General features: G+C 37.4%; 1 protein-coding gene across 1 annotated transcript; it reads right to left on the bottom strand.

Moving 5' to 3' along the window:
- Positions 1-12,093: 12,093 nt before the first annotated feature.
- On the bottom strand, positions 12,094-14,638 carry J4E87_007102 (uncharacterized protein; the record flags this gene model as incomplete). Its single annotated transcript, XM_049378699.1, has 3 exons — positions 12,094-12,342; positions 12,400-14,354; positions 14,404-14,638. 3 exons carry the CDS (start codon positions 14,636-14,638, stop codon positions 12,094-12,096), a joined length of 2,439 nt encoding a protein of 812 aa, XP_049231720.1.
- Between the last annotated feature and the right edge of the window lie 101 nt (positions 14,639-14,739).

Here is a 14,739-nt window from a genome sequence, read left to right as displayed (position 1 = left end):
ACCTTTTACAACTATAATAATATATCTTAGTTAATATATAAGTAGCTTTATAGTATACTTATACTATTTAACTCTTTACTAGAGAAGATTAAGGCTCTACTAAAGTAAGTAGAGACACTAAAGAAATTCTTGCGTTCTTAGTTACTAGCTATACCTATACGCTTACGTTTTCTTAAACTAGATTAATTCTAATTACTATTCTAGACTATATATATAGAGAATATACTTCTCTTTAATATAAAGAAGCTATTTAGGTATATATTATAGTCTAAGTTAATGCGTAGTAAGAACTATATATTTAGAGAAATAAGCTAATTTATTAATAATTCTATAAAGTTATAGCATTCGCTATACTAGTTAGACTTAGTTTACACTATAAGCAGCGATTATACGTATCTTAAGAATAGTAGTCTTATCTTCTCTTCTAATTTTATTTAGTAGTCTACTAATAAGAATAGTTTATAGTATCTTACCTACGTTTAACTTATTAGAGTTAACAAGATATTAATTAGTAAGACTAGAAAGATATATAGTAGTATTATTATCTAGGTATTGCAAGTATATACGTTTAAGTAGCTTAAACTAGAGCTTTAGCGCTTTATTTATAATAATAACGCTCTAAATATAGAAGATTATTAGACTAAATACTTCTATATTAAGAGAGATATAGGTCTAGTTTTAAGATAGAATAACGTTTACTCTATTAAGTAGTTAATATACCTAGATTATAGCTATAGTTTCTAATCTTCTCTCTCTAAGACGCTATTATATATTTACTATAATAAGAAGATTATTATTTATTAAGTTATTAACCTCTTAAAGAGAATTTACACTCTATCTTTATTTCTATCTTACTAAGCAGAGTTAGAGTTATAGAAGAAGAGCTATACCTATTTTATTAAGAAATTTAATAAGAGCGCTAATAAAGTTATATCTCTACTAATATTATATTTTATTAATATATTTAGTCTATATAAGAATATATATTACTTTATAAAAGAAGTATATTTAATTATAAGCTTTCTAGATAAGATTAAATAAAGCTATAAGACTAACGTTATTCTACTTACACTTAGTCTATACGCATCTAATTAGAAGAATATTATAGACTTTTTAATATATATATAGAATCTTAACTATAGTACTACTATTACTATCTAAGTTAGAACAAAGTAGTATATAAAGATAGTAGACATTTTTATATATACTCTAATTCTTACCTACACTAAAGACATACTCTAATAGAATAAGAACTCTAGATATAAGAGGCTAACTAGTATATATAGCTATTAGCGCTACTATATACCTACTAAGATAAAGAGTAATTTAGATTATAATATTATTACTAATAGGTAGTACTACTATAGCATATTACGTATCCGCGAATAAGTAAAATTGCTTACCTAGAATATAAGAAATAATTTATTTAAATAAGTTAGTTTCTCTAGCACTAAGAGCGCTATCTACTAGATCTCTCTATCTCTTAATTCTCTCTACTCTACGCCTAGAGATACTATACATTCTAAGTTTAAGAGTTTAAGTACTAATATACAAACTCTATTATTTTATAGTATTCTTATTAAGCGCTTCTAATTAGTGTTTATAAAACTACTTTAGAATATTAGCGCTCTACTAGAGTAGCTATAGATTCTCTTATCTAAATTTTATATTAGTTTATATAATATACAAGAATATAGATAAGTGTTAATTTTATTTCTAGTTATTCTAAGAGTCTAGCTTAAGAATAGATTTATAGAGACTAATTATCTTAAAGCTATTAAAGAGCTTATTAGTACCTAAATTTCTAGAGATATTACTAGTATTAATACTATTGTATATTACTTTACTATCTTTATCTACTTAAACTTAATTCTTGTCTTACCTGCTATAAAGCGTAAAGATAAAGAAAAGTTACGTCTAATACTTATAGAGGGTCGCTAATACTATTAAGATCTTATATAGGCTATAGTAAATGTAACTATAGTTAAAAAGAATAACTAGTTTAGTAGTCTAGAAGCCGGCAGAGCTCTACTAAAAGCTAAAGTAAAGGCTACTAGAAACTAATTAATAAGAAGGTTATCTCTACGCTATACTACTCTTACCTTAAATACTAAAGCACTTTATCTATCTACTTTACCTACGTAGTCTAAAGCAATATCTTAAGATGCGTTACTAGCTCTATCTTAGGCAGCTCTTCTATTAGATAGCTTATCTATTACTATAGCTAGTAATAATTAGCAAGCTCTTATATAAGCTACTAGTCTAATACGTTATAAGCGTAATTAAGTAGTAATATATAGAACAATTACAACTTATATTAACTTAACTACTCTATCTAACGTTTATACTAGTTTATATTATTATAACTAGGTTATAGAGTATAGTAGCGCTTATAACGTTCTTATATTTCTTAGAAAGTTTAAATATACGTAAGTATAGAATTCTCTACTTTATAATATCTTAATACCTAGTACTAACTAGAAATTTCTTATAGAGACTTTAAGATATTTATTACTAAGATAAACTATAAGAACGCCTCTACTACACTTATATAATATAAGCAATAATTAATTATAATATAATTCTTGTTATCTAGCGCGTTTAAGATAACTAATCTAACTCTTACTAAGACGTTCTACCTTATTAACATAAAATGTCTAAAGCTATTTATATATCTTAGTGCTATATAATAGATAGACTATAACTTAGATAAGAATGTTTATAAGTTACTTAGTATAGCTAAGAATAATAACTACTAAAAGCCTCTTATATTTAAGCGCGTTATAACTAAGATTATAAAGAGTTAAAAGAATAATCTTCTATATATTTATTGCCTATAAAACATTTATATAATATATCTCTTTGTCTAGCTTCTTGTAAAGGCGTACTTAAAAGACTATAAAATTAAAAACTTAACTAAGCTTAGAAAGAGCAGTCTATAGTACTATAAGTAGTTCTTATTTCTACCTTAGTAAGTAACTTATTACCTTTTAGGTTACTCTTAGTCTTATTATTTAAATAATTACTTACTATTATTTAGAAAGGCAAAGTAGTAGATCTAGTTTAAAGTTAATAACTTTATTTATCTATGTAATATACGTATTACGTGTATTAATAGTATTTGTATTTATAAGCTATATTCTGTTTAGAGGCTTTTTACTATAGTTACTTTTATTAAAAAGAACTTTCTAGATCTTAGTGTTCTTTAGTCTACTAAGATTAAACTACTTAACTCTTTTCTTAAAGTACTAGTTATAAATATAGCTTAAAAGTAGACTATTATAGAACTTTCTAATATTTATAAAGATTATATATAGATTATTTTAAATGTTAAGAATAATAATATACTTTATATTCTATAGAAGATTTATTTTCTATAAGATAAGAGTTTCTATAGTTTAGTTTATAGCTATTTCTTAAGATATATATTTCTTACTATTATTAATAGAGTTATATAGTAGAAGATAGATAGTATTTCTCTTATAATAATACTCTTTTCTTTAGTGCTATTTAGAAGGTAGCTATAGATACTACATTTATATCTTAGACTTCTTTCTTATTACTTCTAGCTTTTGCTATATATAGTAAAAGTTAGAGTAGTATATACTATAAGGTAAGAGATAATAGCACAAAGTATATAAAGAAATATTAGGTACACTAGCTAAGCGCACAAATTTCTTCTTTTATAAATATAGTAATAATATAAAAGAGTTAAAGTAATATTATAGTAGATCTAAGAATTAGCGAGGCTAGCTAAAAGGCACTACTATACTAAGAAGAGAAAGAACTACTCTAGAAGTATAACACCTGCCTAGCTATCTATTTATCTTATCTCTTATCTCTACCTCTCTTTTATATTATATACGCATTACTATCTACTACTTATCTACTATAGAAGAATATAGGTAGATATATTAGATATATTCTTAAATATTCTCTACTTTAGTAGTAGCTCTATATAACAGCGCCTAGAGCTTTAGCGAAAAAGAAAGCAACTACTAAAGCTAGATATTTAATACTATTAAATAGCTCTTTATCTAGAATACTGCTATAGTATTAATAAGTTATCTAGAACTATTAGCTACTTAGAATAATAGCTTTATAGTCTATCGCTTTATAGCGAAACGCCTCTACTATAACACTTTAAGCTATACTAGCTATAACACTAATAACAAAACGTTGCCTAGGCTAGCTAGAAATAAGAGAAGTAAACTAATAATTAATATAAGAAGAAAAAACAGCCTACGCTACTATTATAAGCTATAATTATTAAACAAACTACGTAATTCTAATTAATTATACTATTGTAATACCTATTTAGACAAAAAATACTTACTAAAATACGTAATATTAATATAGTAATATTAAACTAAGTACTAATACTAAAGAGTAAAGAAGTATATAAATAATAAGCTAATATAATAATAGTAGGTCTTAATAAATACAACGTTACTATAAAAGTTCTAGAGAAAATACTACTTAAAAGTAGAGTTAATGCTAGTGTAGGCTAGTAGACTAAATTAAAGATTACTATCTACAGAACCTATTATAATTAATAAAAGAACTAGAATATTAGGTAGATAGTAATATAGTTAACTTTAACACGTTAATATAGGCTGTAAGAAGAGTAGAGAACACGTTAGAACAAGTAGCTAAAATAGTAAAGTCTACGTTCTAGGTAAGAATAAGAGTAACTTTTTTTTAACTAAGTTCTAAGTTTACTAGTAGTAAGAGGTAAAAATTCTATTATAGTAACTAAGATTTAGATATTAAAAATACTAATAAAATGTTAGTCTTAACTATATTAGTAGATAATAGATAATATCTTTAGATATAGACCTCTAAAGAGATAGCTAGAAGCGTTAGAATCTATAAAATTACTATTACTGCTATACTCTAGCCTGTCTAGGTTCTTACTCTTACTAGATTAGAATTACCTACTTACTACTTTAGAAAAATAATAGGTAGCTAGTAGAGTAGTAAGGTAAGTAGTAATATATTTTAATATCTAGAAGCGTCTTTCTAGATTTCTAAGCCTCTTTCTTAGGCTTTCTAATCTTAACTAGAAAACTATATAGTATTTCTTATCTAGACTACTATTACATTAACTTTCTTTAACCTAACTAAATATATTTTTAGGTTACTCTACTTTATTTTAAGAAGATAGAATAGTTTTTCTAAGGTATTTTTAAGGTCTTTTTTTAAACTTCTTTTTCTTAAGCATTTTTCTCTACTTTAAGATATATACATTCTAACTATATTTTATAGTGCTTACTAATAGCTATCTAAACCTAGCTATCTAAATTGTGTTATTTGTTCTACGCTATCTGTTTCTATATCTAGTTCTAGCTTCTAGAGCTTAAAGATAAAGCTATATAGTATAGGCGTATTTATTCTAGCTATTAGGTATATTGCTTTTATAGACAGCCTATCTTATATAATTATAGTAGAAGAAAGGTTATTTTTAAAGAGCTAATAAGAGAAGCAGCGCGTAAGGTACGTAAAGGTTATTCTATTCTAGCTTATCTAATACGCTATAGCTAAGAAGAGGCTAGCGTTCTATACTTATAATAGTTAGCTATTACTATTATAGAAGGTATTTAAGGCTTAGCGACTAGAGAATAAAGAGAATAGACTAAATTAGTAATCTATACTTTCTATAAGTCTTATATTATCTATAAAGCTTGCGCATATATATAAAAGCTAATAATATTATCTACTTATTTTAAGATATAGAGCTTACTAATATATTATACACTACTAGCTATAGCTATACTCTTAATAGCTTCTTTTATCTACGAACTTAACAGCTAGCTATAAATAGATAGTGTTACCTACTACTTACCTCTTAGACGTATCTCTAGTTTAAACCTAGGTATTATAATTAAAGAAGAAGCTAGAAAGAAATTATATAGTAGATTTGCACTAGGCTAGCTTACCTAATATATATAATAATAATGTATCTATTCTTTACTAGAGAGGCTTACTACACTAGTAATATAAGACGCGTCTTCTTCTACTAGGCTTAAGCTAACCTATTATAGTAAGCTAGAACGTAATATAACTACGTAATTAGTGTATTTATTATAGTAGCGTTAGACTTATTTCTTACTCTTATTGTATTTTTTAATAGCTGCTAGCTAACTAAACACTAGATCTAGTTTTAATACATAAGCCTAGCCTAGCTATTTATTTACTAATATTAGCTATAGAAATAAAGAGAGAACTAGAAGAAGTTAGGTAGTACTTATATATCTTTACTATATTAAGTAAAGTTGTTATAATTAAATATATTACTAGAAGTACTAGAGATTAAGTATATTAGTAGCTAGCAAGAGCAGCGTAGAGTAGGCTTACAGAATTAGCTACTAGATTTAAAGCTAGATAGAAGAGGTAAATTACTATAAATAGAAGAAATAGGCTAGCTATATTCTATACTATAAGGCTAGAATCTAAACTATAACCTAAATAGCAAACTATAAGAATATTTGCAGTACAGAATAGTAGGCTCTAAGAATAATTATAATTTTAAAATTATAATAGTATAGCTTTATAGTAAAGATATCTCTATTACAGAATATTCTATTTAAAAATATCTAACTATAGTATTACTTTTATTTAATACGCTTTATTAAGTATATATTATAGAAAGCGTTACTAGTATAAATAAATGCGCAATTATAGAAAGGCAAGAATAATTTATAGTTGTTATTTGCTAGTGTAATTTTTATGCTAGCTTATTTCTAATTATTTTTAGACGTAAACTATTTCTAAGTTACCTCTATTCTCTCTATAAACCTTAGCTACAGCACATGCATCTCTAGCTTGCAGCATTACTACTATAAAATACTACTAATATAACTTTAGATGTAAAATGCTCTTAACTTAATATCTCTAGTATATTATTAGTAGAGTATTCTGTAGAACTCTAAAAACTCTTATAGAAGTATAGAGCGCAAGGCAGTATTATAGCGCCTCTCTAATTTCTAACTTTATTATAATAATATTTAATAGAAAATATACGTAACAATTGCATAACTAAGAAGATTATAATTTTAATACTATAGATCTACTCTACAGAGTCTAGCTTTAGTGTTCGAACAGCAACGCCTAGGTTATAAGCTAGTGCTAATATTATCTAACTAGTACACTATAACCGCGCTTATAGGTGCACTGCCTATTAGATTACGTACTCTATAGGTTAGGTTAAAAAGTTAGTACAAATCTTCTGCTTTACTAGAACCTTTAGTAAAGTTAAAAGGTGTAGTTGCAAAGTTTAGGTAGTAATCTAGTGCTTACTAGCGGCTAGCATAGTGTAGCTAGCATTAACTGCTAGCATAGCATTGTAAAGATAGTATAACTACTATATAAGCTCTAAGGTTGCGCACCTTAAAGTTAGTATAACCTATAGTTTCTTTACTTCTATTACTATAGACCTACAACAAACACTTAACGCCTTAATCTACTTACTTAAATAACTAACTCTATCTACTATACGTTTTGCTCTCTCTACTATTGCTGCTGTTAGCACTCTTAGTAGCCTTATTGCAGCTAACAACATCTATACCTACACTAAGCCTAGATACTCTAGATGCGCCTTCTTCTTTAAGAACATTAACTATAACATCTACGCTATATCTATTATAGCTAACGTAACTAACATTACTAATGCAATCGCTAAGAGCGTAACTATAGTCTAGTTTAGTAAGCTTAAAGGTAAGTCTATACATGCTCTAACCTCTAGCAAAAGTTATATTATACTAATACACTACCTATAGTCTAAGAGTGCAGTAAGAAGTAATTTATTATCTAGAACAAGGGCTCTAAGTCTAACAACAATAGCCTACTCTAGTGTAGTAACATTAACTAGAAGCTTTACATCACTAAAACCTTAACTTATATTACTAGTAGTAACTTCTATAGTTTTAGCTAGACTAAGCCTAGTTCGGATAGAAGCAACTCTAACTCTAAGAGGTAGACTAATAACGCTAATAATGTTTAGAAGTGCACTAGTTCTACTTAGCCTAATAGTGTATACCTTAGTAGAAAGCACTACTAGGTTAAGAGAATTAACTAGGCGGATGCAGACGCGTTAATAGATATAGCTTAGAATAATAACATAGATATTCTCTCTAACTTTAAGAAGTACGCCTTTACTTCTAGTATATAGGTTTAAAGTAGAGAAAGTAGAAGAGATTAGAGGTACATAGCGCCTTCTTATTCTATCTCTCTCTTTAGATAAGAAGTCTTGCAGGTTAGGCTATAGAGGCTAGAGAAGAATTTCTAGAAGTTATTAGTAGTTGTAGGTTATCTCTAATACATTCTATACCTTACAACTACGTACTACTTAACACCTGCTAATAATACTCTATATTATCTTCTATTTGTATTAATTAATTAACAAGTCTTAAGCTTACTATAATAGCTATTATAATAAGATAATCCGCTAGCAATAGATAACTACTTAACGTAATATTACACAAACTCTGCTTATGCGCGTCTTCTAATAAGCAAACTACGCTTACATAGAATAGAATAATAAGCATAATATAGACTTTGTAATTAATATTATACTTACGTAAGACGTAGCGCTACGTTATAAAATAAATATATTATTAAAGTTCTACTATAAGACTCTTTGTAAGAGTACAAGTGTAGCTATTAAATAGAGTAGAATAACCTCTTAGCTTAGAATAGCCTCTTAGGCTTTCTATTCTTCTTAGAGTCTTTGTACTTTGTCTGTAGAACTTCTCTATATAAGCTAATATAGTTCTGCTCTTTATAAGTTCTATTTAATTAAACTTCTTTACTAGACTTCGTCTTCTAGTATAACACAAAAGCTATACGTATTCTTGTTTCTACTACTATAGTAATAGCCTTAACCTTAGACTTAGGTAGACATCTTAGAGGTATCTTAACTTTCTACTTCTGCCTTATAATAGTTGTCTTACTCTATGCATACCTTCTGCTAACTATAGCGGTTATACTTACTAAGCTGTTCTAGTTAGAGACGAGTTATAGATAGGCTTAGAGTGTAGAGACAGAATACAAAGAAAGGTGTAACTAGGTTATAGGCATATGTAAGGTACGTAAGGGTAATACATAATGCTACGTTGCAAATAAGTGTCCTTGATTTCCTACTCTAGAAGCCTTCTTATACTACCCCTCGCATACAATAAACTATTACTTATTCTCGGCCTTCTTCTTCTCGGCTACGTAGTTGCTATACAAAGACACAGTGCTTAAACTAGCACAACTCTGCCCCTTATAAACGCTCTTAAGCTTCACTTTCTTCCCCCCCTTCTCTGTCTTCTAGTATAACACAAACGGCATGCGAAACCTAGTCTCTACCACTAAAGCCGTGCAAATCGTAGCCGACTTAGGCGGGCACTTAAGCACTACCTTCGCCTCCCACTTCTGCTTCGTGATATTCGTAGTGCCCCACGACATTCTTGTATCTAGCGTCGTACTAAGGCCTACCTTGCTCTCCGCAATTAGCGGCACCCCGCAACTGAACTCGACCGAAGCTGTGACAGAAAGCCTAACCTCCGAAGTGAAGGTCGACTGGATTTCTGTCTCCTTGCTAATCGTCACTTCCTGCGTTGTCTTAATATCCAAATGGTTCATCGCTGTTTGCTGGGCTATTTCCTTAGGGCGGGGCGACGTGAGGATCTCCGGATGCTGCTCGTTATAGTCGATCCTGACGAACTTCAACGGCTCTATCTCGAACGTGAACTAGTGGTCGTCGTAGATCTTGTCCGAGTCCGACAAACAACCTAGTTCAGGCTTACTATAAGTCCTTGAGAAGACATTGCTATTTCCCGCAGAGGAGTGCAGACGGAACTGCTTGTTTCGCACGCCTGTGCCTTGGGTCTGTGCGAGGTCGAAGTATTGGTCTAGGTAATTACCTGGCGGGCTGTAGGTGCCTACCTCGCTGTTTCCGCCGTTTGCGCCGTTGCGGTGGTTTGCCTAGAGGGCGCGGCCTGTGTAGGCGCTTACAATAAGGTAGAGGCCGGCGTTCTCGTCTTTGCCTGGCTTAATGTACCAGTAGTAGTCGTTATAGGTTACTGTGCTGTTATAGTGGCTCAGATAGTTAGTACCGCGCTCGTTGCTTATAAGGGCCCGTCGCGAGGACATGTTGAGGATGCGGGTGCGGACTTCTAGAGGTAGGATGCCGTCGGAGGAAGTCATCTTGAATGGCTTGAATTAGGTAGTAATGAAATCGAGAAGAAGACCTTAGTCGTTTTGGATTTGACACTTTAGGAGCTAAGCGAGAATGACCTGGAGCGGATAAGGACTCTGTACTGAAGTTGCAGTACTTTATGTACCCCGAAGGTACCTAGAGGGCTCGTCGCATTAACAGTCCCTTTTTCCGTTTCAGAACTAGCTCGCGATGCTTTTTCTAAGCTTTCAAACCGGTCAGCTCGATTGGTAACTTCTGATGCGATTTCGCATGTCGGCTCATTAGTTGCTGCAGCGGTCCTGGTTGCTCGAAGACGGGAGCGAACAACCGGCTTCACTGCGCGCCCGGCAACGAAAGTCCTAGCTCAAGACCTAGTAGGCCGTGGTGGTGTAGGCATCGCTGTAGTGTTGCTACTATGCCCCTAATGGACTCTTGAGTCGGCTTCGCACTGATGCGCACAATGGAAAATATTGCTATCGCGACATCGGCAGCCGTCCGTGAGACCTTCCCTACACCACACCATCGCATGCTATGCTGGATTGCGCTGAAGCCTCTTGCGTTGAAACATGATTGGTCTCGTCTTTGCCCTCGACCTTCGCGTCGCTTGAGATGCTGACCGCAACTTCATGCAGCCTCGAGCAGGTACGTAGTGACGACACAGTTTCCGTCCTCTCCAGTCGCTTACTAGGCACTCCCAAGATGGTCTACTAGTTTCCAGCGATGACTCAAGAATCGTATGCGCAATCATCTCGAAGTCATACGTGTTGTGCAGGCGCCTGACATGACGCACACCGTTCAATCAACGCCAATGCTAGTTCGTTCGCATGAGTCAGTGCCTATCATGATAGAACTCTCGACGCTGTTAAGGACGTCAACGACGCCGCTTGGCCCGGACGTAGCTTACGAAATTGGGACAATGGGTCGATGAAGTGGCTGCAGCTTAATCTGCGGACTGCGCAACGGGCCGATGCCGAAAGCTCGCATACATATACGAAGCTGTCATGCACGATGCAATCGGAGCTCGGGGACCACCTCTCATTCTTTGAAGCACTGATGTTGATGTCTGGCAACAAGAGGGCTCAGTCCTGGGGGCGGCCTGGAAGTGAGGTCTATATTCTTGAGCGATGAAGTGGTCGGAAGGACTCCCTGGCCCGACGGAGAACTGCGGTTCGGTCTTGCCGAGTGCAAAGGTGGGGCGATCCTTCCCGCTCTCGCGCAAAGGACGACAATCCACACCACCACAAACGACAGCGCCTGCAAAACATCGGAGCTGGCTGTGCATGATGGATGCACGTCGCTGCGGGCCGCTGTTCTCGCAGATACACCGGTAAAAAGCAAGCGCAATTCTCCACGACAGGAAAGCATGCCGTCGCCACTCCAATGTGTTCTGCACGGCGTTGACGTGCACTCTAGATCTGCCTGCGAGATACACCACAGACTATCTCGTAGTCGACTAGTGGGCTTCTGAAGATGAGTGCTTCTGTACGCGTTGGTAGCGTTCATGTATGTATTGCGCCACCGGCTACAAAGCCCGCCTTGCGCAGAATCTGTAAGATCACTTTTCTTTTTGCTCTTCCGGCTTAACTTAGACCTCGCCGCACGCCAGCTGCATTTATGAAGAACGAGATGCCTTGGTCGATCGAACAGCGACCGCAGTACGCGAGGTCAACATTCGTTCTTGGACGTCCATGGCGATCGTGGCGTCACTCAAAGTACAAGCAGTTAATTGCCCAGTATCAACGAATTAGGCATGGAGCCTCCACAGTTGGACGTAGAATTGAAGGGTCGTAGACATGCGCGCGATGCGTGAGCAGTCGTCTTGACCGCGTCACCTGGTCGATTTGTCCATGCCCACGACATGACCCTAGTCCCACCTCTCTTGATACCCCATCTCCCCATCCCACACCCATCTACAACTCATCCCTCACCTGCTCCTCCCCACCGCTCAAATCCGGCATAGCCATAATCTTAACAACCAAACTAGTCCAGCCAGTGAAATGCTGCGTCCTCTGCCCTTTGCCAGTCTCAGGGTTGTATTGCTCCCAAGCAAAGCCCGTCTCCTTCCAGCTATCGTACACGGTATTGACTAGATTCTTGCGTAGTTCGGTGTAGATCTTGGTTGCGCGAGCGCGGTGGGGGCCGGGTGTGGTTGCGACGTTCTGGAGAAGGATGCTTAGTATACTTGCATTGTGAGAGGGGAGTGACATGGGACTTACGAGTAATTGCGAGACAGCGAGGTAGTTGATAGGCATCCAGACAGGACCGCGCCAGTAATCTTCCGCGGTGTGGTAGAACTCGTCGCTCTTGCTTAGACTCCTGATGCCGTAAGGGCTCCAGAGCTCCTCTTCGTCCTCTATCAGGTCGAGTATAGCGCCTAGTCTCTCGCTGTCCTTATCGACCAAGCCCGTCAGGAAGGGGAACAGGGAGATGTAGCCCTTGTGGCAGACTAGCGAGTGTTCTTCGTAGTCGTCGATGGTGGCGTCGCAGTAGGTCTTGTCCTTCTTCGACCAGTGGAGGTCGTCGATGTTGCGAACGATAGCTTCGTCGTAGCGTGCGAATTCGGCAGCGTCGTCCTTTTCGTCCAGGTAGATTGCGATGCGCTTAATTGCGCGGGTCATCATGCCCATCCAGCTGATCAGGTCGACGTGCAGCTCACCCGGGTGTGGTGGCTGAGCTCGAGGGTAATCGTCAAGGCCAGAGGTGAGGATGTGAGAAGGTGTGCGTCCGCGCCAACGGTAGCCCTCTTTTGTGGAGAAGGCTTCGCGGTCGTAGCTCTTGATGTCGCCAGCCTGGGTCTTGCGGTACCAGAAGTAGTTGCGTTTGAGTAGTGGGTAGAGCGAACGGAGGTATTCCAGGGCGGCTTCGCGGTTCGAGAGTTGCATCGAGTAGGACTTTTGTTGCTGCAGTTTCTCGCTACTAGTGTCAGTCTTCATAGCATCAAGCTTGTCGAGGAACGACGTGATGACCATGAAGAGTGTGGGCGGGTTGGCGTAGTGAGGGTATTGAATCTGGAACTCCTCCGGCACCTTGCTGCGAGCTTCAGGACCGAGAATTTGTTCGCGCCCGATCCAGCCATCGTCGTCCATCAGCTTGAACCAGCTCTTAATGATATCAAGCGTGAGGTCTGCATCCCAGTCGATAACGGGTAGCAGATGGAAGCCCTCATCCCAAAGGAAACCACGAGGGAAGAAAGGTCGCGACGGGATGGCAGTGAACAACTCGGACGGTCCTTCCAGCTGAGCTGGGTTCCTAGCTCGCGCCTCAGCCGCCTCCTCCCAGAAACCTTCGCTATCCTCTTCGTAGGCGGGGTCGTAGGATCGGTCGACGCGAGAGTCACCGAAGAAGTAGCCGATGCCACCGATAAGGTTCGAGAAGAGCGACTTGCCAAACTCCTCATAGCGCTCCTTGACAAAAGGTGTCTGGGGCTTGAAGATATCCGTGAAGCGAGTCGAGAAGCTAGAGGTAACCGAATCGATCTGCTCGGTGAGATGCTCAGATGTGATCTTCTCGGGCGCCGATGCAGATGAGAAGATGATGTCGAACTCGAAGGGACCCTCAAAGACCTTCTGAACCAGGTGCATGTTGCCCTTGCCCGGCAGATGCTGGATGGTGTAGACCTGTGCAGGCGGTGGGGGGTTGTCCTCGCCGTACTTGGGGACCAGGACGTCGATCTGGCCCTTCATGTGCGCGAACATCATGGCCTTGACCTGCCACAGCGCATCTTCTGGCACCTGTCCGCTGTGTGCTAGAGTCCGGTCCAGAGGCTTCTCGTCGTAGCTTGGGTGTCCAGTGATGGGATGTTCGCCGGTGCCCTTGGTGACCGTGAGCTCGAACTCGCCCAATTCCTTCGTCTGGCCCTTCAGGACCACGTCGCCCTCGATGCCAGGCTCTTCGGGATCAGCACCTTCAATGCCCAAGTTGCCGAAGCCAGCGAGTGTGTTGTACCAGACGACTGTCGTGCGCAGGTTCGGGCCTGCGTCTTCTCGTGGTGTGCCCTTGATCCTCGCGCCCCAACTGCCGCCATGCTCTCCGCCAGGGAATTTGATGAACTCAGTGGTGATGTCGATCTTGTTCGCAGGGTCGTGGATCGTTTGTCGGCCGCCGCTGCGCACATCGTATTCGTCCCAGCCGTAGCCATCGAGTTCGTGCTGCTCGCACGTGTGTCGGAAGTCTACACAGTCAGCAATGAGTTCGATTCAAGCTGTGAATTACGGCCTTACTATGCTGCACGCTTTGGTAGTCCTCAACTCTGGTCCACATCAGACCGCCCATCAAGCTCTTGGGAATGCGCGGCCGGACGCCAAAGTAGAGGTTTGGGCGGTAGGGTCCCCATAGCAAGCTCGCATTGGTTGCCTTCTCGATTTCGGCGACCTGCGCGCTCACGAGGGGCAATTGAAGGGCGAACAGGCACGTGAGCCCCTTCCAAAGGGTGCCATGCCGAGATTCGCGCGTCATGGTGTTGAGTGAAGCTGGAGCTGGAGCTGGAGCTTTGCGGGGGTTTGGGACACATTTCGCGGAGCACCCGCAACTTCCTCGGTCGTTGATTGGCCGAGGTG

This window comes from Alternaria ethzedia, assembly GCF_023757985.1.
Source record: "Alternaria ethzedia strain BMP 0044 chromosome Unknown scaffold_18, whole genome shotgun sequence".
Lineage (NCBI taxonomy): Eukaryota > Fungi > Ascomycota > Dothideomycetes > Pleosporales > Pleosporaceae > Alternaria > Alternaria ethzedia.
The sequence above is the reverse complement of the archived record's forward strand: the minus strand, read 5'-3'. Positions and strand labels throughout refer to the sequence as shown.